At 48.9% G+C, this 8640-nt stretch overlaps 2 protein-coding genes across 2 annotated transcripts in view; one reads left to right on the forward strand and one right to left on the reverse strand.

The window, feature by feature from the left end:
• Positions 1–2512, forward strand: part of atp2c1 (ATPase secretory pathway Ca2+ transporting 1) — a 27778-nt gene extending 25266 nt beyond the window's left edge. The window contains exon 27 of the mRNA XM_080005058.1: positions 109–2512. Coding sequence (XP_079861184.1) covers positions 109–236 — 128 coding nt within the window. The 3' untranslated portion in view covers positions 237–2512. The remainder of the gene's footprint in view (positions 1–108) is intronic.
• Positions 2505–8640, reverse strand: part of LOC307234145 (atrial natriuretic peptide receptor 1-like) — a gene marked incomplete at its 5' end in the record, with an annotated part of 47491 nt that continues 41355 nt past the window's right edge. Inside the window, 10 exons of the mRNA XM_080005748.1 lie at positions 2505–3898; positions 4219–4317; positions 4401–4575; positions 5071–5139; positions 5267–5390; positions 5848–5994; positions 6080–6248; positions 7125–7280; positions 7469–7631; positions 8517–8588. Coding sequence (XP_079861874.1) covers positions 3753–3898; positions 4219–4317; positions 4401–4575; positions 5071–5139; positions 5267–5390; positions 5848–5994; positions 6080–6248; positions 7125–7280; positions 7469–7631; positions 8517–8588 — 1320 coding nt within the window. The 3' untranslated portion in view covers positions 2505–3752. The remainder of the gene's footprint in view (positions 3899–4218; positions 4318–4400; positions 4576–5070; positions 5140–5266; positions 5391–5847; positions 5995–6079; positions 6249–7124; positions 7281–7468; positions 7632–8516; positions 8589–8640) is intronic.

Below are 8640 nucleotides of genomic sequence, written 5' to 3' on the forward strand. Positions count from 1 at the left end.
AAACAACTTTGTTTTCCAGAACCAGGCTCTGAATGACTTTGCTGCTGACGACCTGTTGAATATTTCATCCATGGGTTCATATTGACTAACTTCCTGTTTCCTGTCCAGACCTGCTCTTCCTGGTGGCTCTGACATCATCTGTGTGCGTCCTGTCGGAGCTCATCAAGAAGGTGGAGCGGTGGAGGGCGGGGCACCGACCCAGCAGCCTTCCCAGCGACTCCTTCCACGAGGTCTGACCCCACGGGGCGGGGCTTGACCGACTGACTCTGAAGCCGGTTTTGGACTGGCTGCATGACTGAGGGCGGAGAGCAGAGGATTCTGGGAGATTTGACCCCGATCAGGACGCCCCCCCTTCGCGGTGCATTCCCACGCTGTTGGCGTGACTCCTCCCTCTTTCCCGGCAGGACTCAATGGGGATTCCTGTGAGCCAACAGGCTCCTCCCCCTCTAAGCCAACAGGGACCTGCCACCCAAGAGGCTCCTCCCACTGCCACCCAAGAGGCTCCTCCCCCTGCCACCTAATAGGCTCCTCCTCCAGCTGCGTACAATCCTCTCTGTTGCTTTTCTTGTGTTTGGGTTTGTAATTTAAGGTGTTAAGTTAAGATGAAATACAGTAAATTAATTTGATGTTTTAACAGAAAGCTGCTTCAGCTCCCTTCGTACAGATGCTTTTCTTTTAGACTTTAACTGAATCCGTTCCGGCGCTCCTGCGTTAGCAGCGTGTTCAAGTGGCCGGTCCACTGGCCAGTTTCCTGCCCGCGTCACCGTCTAAACACTGGACTTCCTGCCGAACGCACTGAAACGCTGCTCACTTCCTGTCTGTCATCCTGTGCCTTGGGAAGAGAGAACCCAGTTTACCTTGAACTCACCACGTTGTGGACGATCCTGGATCAACAAACCAACACAGTGAACCATTCCACCCCGATCCACGTGATCCACCCCGATCCACGTGATCCACCCCGATCCACGTGATCCACCCCGATCCACGTGATCCACCCGGCCACCATCCTCTTTGTTTGCTTTTCCAGAACTTTCCCGCTGAACAATAAGGTTTTTATTTTCTATCGTCCAGCGTCAAACTCCACAAGGTCACATCCCAGGATTCCCTTCAAGCCGAAGAGCCCCAGTGCATCTTGGGAAATGTCAGCAGCGTCTTAAATGAAACCACTTCTGGACGCCATCTTTATATTTCCTTGCCAAATAAGGACTTCCTGTTGTGAATGAGATTCCACACAAGTGAGTCGTGAAAAGTGACAAAGTTCTTAATAAAAACAATAACGACAAGAACGGCCGCCATCTTTATGTGAATAAGCCCCGCCCCCTGCATCCCATTGGTGGCTGAGGAGGAAGTGGTGGAGCCTGCAGTGGCATCATGTTCATGTTGAATTTCTAAAGCTTTATTTTTACATATATATGAAGTATATATGAAGTATATATGAAGTGTACAACGTGTCCGGAAACACAAGTAAATATCAGAATCAAACTGCGTTCACTGCTCCAAGTTGAGTTTTTACATCCGTACAAGTAGAAGTGAATAAACGCGAACCAGAGCCCTGTCCAAAATGATGTACTACATAACATAGTACCTAGTACACCAAGTGAGTATGCATACTGACTTCATAACATAGTATGTAGTACACCAAGTGAGTATGCATACGACTCCATAACATAGTACACCAAGTGAGTATGCATACTGACTACATGACATAGTACGTAGTACACCAAGTGAGTATGCATACTGATTACATGATCTAGTACACCAAGTGAATATGCATACTGACTGCGTAACATGGTACGTAGTACACCAAGTGAGGATGCATACCGACTACATAACATAGTACGTAGTACACTAAGTGAGGATTCATACTGACTCCATAACATAGTACACCAAGTGAGTATGCATACGACTACATAACGTAGTACACCAAGTGGGTATACATACCGACAACATTACGTAGTACACTAAGTGGGTATACATACCGACTGCATTACGTAGTACACTAAGTGGGTATACATACCGACTACATTACGTACTACACTAAGTGGGTATACATACCGACCACATTTCGAAGTACGCTAAGTGGGTATGCATACCGACCACATAACGTAGTACGTAGTACACCAAGTGGGTATGCATACTGACACCAATAGTACACCAATGCATATTAACTTGGTGTGCTACATAGTATGGTATGTAGTAAGTATGTATACAAATAACGTAACATACTATGTAGTATACCAAGATACTATGCATATTAAGTAGAGTCCATAGTATGTGAGAAGTACCAGGATGACTACATACTACTCATAAACCCGACATTTGAATACTGCACTGGAATATGACGAAGTAGTAGGTCTGAGAAAGTATGGCAGTTTACTTGCATACTGAAGTACACTGGCCAACAGTACTTAGTGTGTAGTGTGTAGTACACCGTCTTGGACTTCACAGCAGCTGGTAGAATCACAGGGTCATGTTGCAGTACATGGATGGTTTTTCAAATAAAACTCAAATATTCCAGACTTAGTATTTTTATGTTTTGTTTTTAATCATTACGACCGAGTGTCGTTGTCATGACGACGCTGGGGAACGAGGATCAGCCGGGTTCAAGGTGCACATGAGGCTTAATACTGCATCCGAACACGGCAAAAACTGCAGAGGCTGCTGGGAAAAATTGTGTGTGTATGTGTGTGTGTGTGTGTGTGTGTGTGTATGTGTATGTATGTGTGTGTGTGTGTGTGTGTGTGTATGTGTATGTGTGTGTGTGTGTGTGTGTGTGTGTGTGTATGTATGTGTGTGTGTGTGTATGTGTATGTATGTGTGTGTGTGTATGTGTATGTATGTGTGTGTGTGTGTGTGTGTGTGTGTGTGTGTGTCCTGGATCTCAGGTCACAAAGCTGCTGCAGTTGAGTTTTATTTTATTTATTTTTTGATTCTCACACTAAACACACGCTGTGTAAACTGAGGCCACGCCCACAGACAGGAACTACAGCTCCTGTCTGTGGGATTCAAAACACACTTTGCCAACATTACTGATACAAACTGTAGCTTCCGCACGTCGCGGAGGGGCTGACCTCTGACCTCTGACCTCCCCACAGGGCGGGGTTCACAGGTCACCCCCAACAGGCGCACGACAGCATCGTACGATATTCCTCCGATGGTACCTGGGTCTCACTGAGGCCCTCTGCTGGCCGGCGGCAGAACTGCAGGTTTTGATCAGCGTTCCCGCCCCGCCCCATGTGTTTCATAGCTTTATTCAATAAAATATACTTGAAGATATATATTTACATGACGTCTGCCGAGTGACGTAGTAACATTCTCATCACGAATCGGTTTGAAGTCAGGTCTGTGTTTACTGATCCAGACCCGCTGCTGGTTGCAGGATTCAACATGGCCGCCTTGTTGCACCTGCTGTTCTCAGCTGGTAGTTTGAAACCTGCCTAAAACAGTGGCGCCTTCATGTTGCTGTTGCCGCTCATTCAACAGTGTGTTGCTTCTGCTCTTCAAACCCAGGCTGAAGCACAAAACTTGGGGGAGTCGGGGGTCGTGGGTGTGGTCCAGTTGGTCGTCAGGGAGATTGAAATGCATTCTGGGAGATGTGGCTCAGTCCGCTCCGGTCCTCGACATACTCCGTGTTCCGGTGCAGTGACTCAGCGGCTCGTCCTCCATCTTCCCTCCGATCCCTCCGCCCTCCACTCTCACCTCCGTCACGCCCTCCTTCCTCTCCTCCCGCTGGCCCCGCCCGCCCTGTGCTGCTATTGGCCGCCGCTCTCCCCCAGCAGCCAATAGGTGGTCATGGTTCCTTTGCCCTTGATGCTGATGTCTCCTCGCAGCTCCAGCTGGAAGCTTCTGAACTCCTGCAGAACCTCCCTGGTCGCCGCGGAAACATGGATCTTCAGGGCTGCAAACACACATATACACACACACACACACACACACACACACACACACACACACACATATACACACACACACACACAGGTTGATGTTTGTCTTCATGGAAACTTGTCATTTCACTCGTTCTTCACTTTGTAAACGTGTTGTTACTACAACTTATTTTTACCACGATGGTTGAAGATGTCGCCACATGACATCACTTCCTGTCATAAGACGCTTTCAGCTGGAAATATTTCAGTGTCACATTTTATTTTCTGAACATAAAGAATAAATCTGTAAAATAAGCTTTTAATAAAATGAGATAAATACTGTGTGTGTGTGTACCCTCTCCATTGGATTCCATGCGTGATGAGGTATTCACTGTGTCACCAAACAGACAGTAACGAGGCATCTTCAGCCCGACCACGCCCGCACACACCGGTCCTACACACACACACACACACACGGTAGCGTTAGCTGGGTGTAGCGCTCTGGTCCCGATGTGAAGCCGACTTCGCGCAGCATACCGCTGTGGATGCCGCTGCGGAGCTTCAGCTGCTGCTGCGGTCGGTGACGGATGCTGAAGGAGCGCACGGCGTCCAGCAGGGCGAGCGCCATGCGCGCCACCTCGCACCCGTGCAGCTTCCCGTTCCGCACAGGAAGTCCCGACACCACCATGTAGGCGTCGCCGATGGTCTCCACCTGGAGGCGCCGCAGGATAAACGGGTTTAAAGGGGAAGCAATGTTTGTGACGTTTCTTCACAGATGAAGCCAGATGTTAGACACAGAGAGCAGCTCAGCAGCACCACCTGCTGGGTGGAGTCAGCACAAAGATGCTGACGTAGATGAGTACTACTGTAGTTACTACTAGTATTAGGCCATTTAGGGGCTCTCTACGTCACTCATTTGGAGGGAGGGTGAACCAATCCCCACTAACTGGCCTGAAAAAGTGGGCAGTCACTGACGCCACGCCCACTTCCTGGAAGAGCCACGCCCCTCCACCCACTCTATGGTGTTTATCGACATTGTGCAGTGGGTGGAGCTCCTCCGTCACTCGCCCTGTAAGACCCGCTGCCGCCCCCCCGCTGGCCGCGTGCAGCAGTGCTGTGAATGGGATCAGAGCTCCGCGTGGCCGCTTTACTTTACGCTAACGTCTCTTTCTACTCCAACATGGCCGCCGCCGCCGTGACCTGTCACCTTGTAAACGTCGAAGTTGTCGATGATGGCGTCGAAACAGGTGTAGAGGTCGTTGAGCAGCGTCACCACCTGCATCACGCAGAACACAGAACGGCATTATGGGAAAAGACAGCCCCACCAGCAGATCCAGATCAGACCCAGCGGGTACGATGTCATCATGTCAACACACAGCCCCGCCCCTCGGAGCCACGCCCACCTCCATGGGCGTGCTCTCCGCCGAAATGGCCGTAAATCCCACGATGTCGCTGAAGTAGATGGTGACCGAGTCGAACGCCTCGGCCTGAACCGTCTCACCCCTCTTCAGCTGCTCCGCGACAGAGCTGAGAGACAGACAGACAGGTAGGCAGACAGACAGATACTGGCTCTTACTGAAGGATTTTTGATACACTGTGATGTTCCACTACGTAAATATAATATGTAGTAGTAGTAGTAGTGATACTGTGTCATATGTTTATAGTAGCAGTAGTAGTAGAAGTAGTAGTAGTGATACTGTGAAGTATTTTCCTAGTAGTAGTGATACTGTGTAGTATTTTTCGAGTAGTAGTAGTAGTAGTATTTTCCTAGTAGTAGTAGTAGTAGTGATAGTGTGTAGTATTTTTGTTGTAGTAATAGTGATAGTGTGTAGTATTTTGGTAGGAGTAGTCATAGTAGTAGTAGTAGTAGTAGTAATGATAGTGTGTAGTATTTTGGTAGGAGTAGTCATAGTAGTAGTAGTAGTAGTAGTAGTAGTGATAGTGTGTAGTGTTTTGGTAGTAGTTGTAGTAGTAATAGTAGTACTGTGGTAGAATCTGGTAGAGCAGAGCCTCCGCCTTGCGTTTCTCCTCGTGGTAGGCCTGCGTCCTCTCCTCCACCAGCTCCTCAAGGTTGTTGGCGTACTGCTCCATCCGGGACAGGAGGTTGTCCAGGATGTTCTTCCTGGACTCCCTGCACACGCACACACACACAGGCCTGTCAGGTTCTGACCTCTGACCTCTGACCTCTGACCTGGCATCTCTGCAGTGGGACCGACCTGTTGTGCTTGCGCAGCAGCAGCTGGATGTGGGTGAACTCGGGTCGCTCCGTGGGCTCCTCGGCCCAGCAGCGCTGCATCAGCTGGCCCAGCTCAGGGCTGTGGCTCTGGGTGTCTATGGTGGGTCTGAGGCAGGGCCACTCCCCCAGCACCACCCTGTCCACGATCTCTGTGGGGGCGGGGCCACTTTGTTAGGCCTCGATGTAGATGAACTCGAAAGGCTCGAGGAGAAGGTTCTCAGCAGCGTTTAGGACTGAGTGTGTTCTATCTCGTTGACTAAGGTCCCTTAGTGTGTGCTACCTTTAGAAATGAGGTCCCTAAGTGTGTCCTACCTTTAGGACATAGGTCTCTAAGTGTGTCCTACCTTTAGGAGTAAGGTCCCTTAGTGTGTGCTACCTTTAGAGATGAGGTCCCTAAGTGTGTCCTACCTCTAGGACTAAGATTCAAGATGTTTATTTATCACATACATATACATACAAGCACGCATATATGCAGTGAAATGTCATGCTAAGGTGACATGCTCCTAAGGTCCCTTAGTGTATCCTATCTCTGTGACTAAGGTCCCTATGTATGTCCTATCCTTAGCACACAGGTCTCTAAGTGTGTCCTATCTCTAGCACTAAGGTCTCTAAGTGTGTCCTTTCTCTAGGACTAAGGTCCCCAAGTGTGTTCTACCTCTGGGACTAAGGTCCCTAAGTGTGTCCTACTTCGAGAACTGAGGTCAAAAAGTGTGTCCTATCTCTAGGACTAAGGTCCCCAAGTGTGTCCTACCTTTAGGACATAGGTCTCTAAGTGTGTCCCACCTTTAGGACATAGGTCTCTCAGTGTGTCCTGGCTGCCTGCGCGAGCACCTTGTGTCGATTACGCACATTTTGGTATTTTTTAGTATTTTCAGAGGTGATAGAGCTTATTGTGTGTAATCACCAGGTGTCATGACATTTCACTGCATATATTTACGACCGTATGTACTGTATATGTATGTGACAAATAATCGCTTGAACTTGAACTTGAACCTTTAGGACATAGGTCTCTAAGTGTCTCCTACCTTTAGGACTGAGACTTTCTCCTTCCAGGTAAAAGGCTCCTCGTCGCAGCGCCACCTCCTGGACAATTATACCAAAACTGTAGACGTCTCCTTTCTGAGTTCCTGCTGGAGGAGGAAGTTCTAGTCTGAGCAGCTCGGGGGCCATCCATAACCTCCCTTTGAGGAGGTGGAGGAGGTGGATGTGGAGGAGGAGAACAGGAGTTACATTTAGAAGGAAACTAGATTCCTATCACTGCAAAAACATTAAATAAGTGATTTACAACAATTTGAAAAGCCTGAGGTCTGGGATGACGGAGGGATGGAATGAAGGAGGTAGATGGAGAGAGAGGTGGAGGGCTAGTTACGGGCGTAATAGCAGTGGGCGTCCTCCAGGGTGTCGGTGTCGCTGCGGAAGCCAGACAGACCATAATCTGTGATCTTCAGGACGAAGCGATTGTCCACGACACAGTTGGAGGACTTGAGTTTCCCATGAGACACGATGACGCTGTTATGGAGGAAGACCATGCCCTGGGGAGGACAGGTTCATCCGTTACACATGCACATGTATACGGGTGTGGTGTGGGGGTGGGGGCTTGAAGCTGCTACACCTGTCTGGGGTGTAGGTCATTTAGGCCGGGATCAGGGTGGCTGAACGCCTGTTGCTCGTTAGCGCAATCAAGGAGCAACAGGTAAATCACCCACACACAGGGAGAGCCTCTGTCAGCACATGTGTCCATCTGCTCCGGGTTTGTTCCATCTGTCCTCTCTACAATAAACTATTTTAAAATATAATCAACTATATTCAACGGAATAAAGTACTTTACACAATAATATTTTCATAGAGATTAAAGTTTTTTGTATTTCACTCGAGGTAAGAACAGAAGGATTCCAATCGTCAAGGTTTTCATTGTAAAGCGGGCTTCACACCGAATCCAACAAACAACCGGAACTCAGTCACTTCTATGGAGAGATGGAAACCACGTGCGATGAACTCCGCCCCTCTGTGCGAAGCCCCACCCATCCGCGCCAAGCCCCGCCCACCTGTGCTAAGCCCCGCCCTCTGAAAAAGCCAGATTTCCGCACCCGATGGAGGCTCCCGGATGCGTGTACTGCACATTTTTCAATGCTACGACCGGAAGTCAAGGTTTGTTTTTATTAGAACCTAAAAGTCAGTAAATTGGGATCATTATGGGATGTCACCATATTCACACGTCTGCTGTTCTGGAGGAGACAGCCCAAAACCCAGACACATGCACTAGGACGGCCACCAGATGGTGGCAGGGTTTTGGATTCAGTCGAAATCTACAATAACACGTTGGCACTGCAGCGGAGTGTGTGCGATCATGGAGAGAGAGATGGGGGGAGAGTGAGACAGCGGTGTCTGTCTCACTCTCTGGTGTCATTGTCAGTTACCTTGACAATGTCGTTCATGAGCGAATATTTAAACATCCAGTCCAGGGTGATGCTCTCATTCTCCAGGATGTCCTGCAGAGAAAAGAACAATAAATATAGACAGACAGGCAGACAGACAGGCAGA

This window comes from Zeus faber, assembly GCF_960531495.2.
Source record: "Zeus faber genome assembly, chromosome: 8".
In the NCBI taxonomy this organism is placed as follows: Eukaryota; Metazoa; Chordata; class Actinopteri; order Zeiformes; family Zeidae; genus Zeus; species Zeus faber.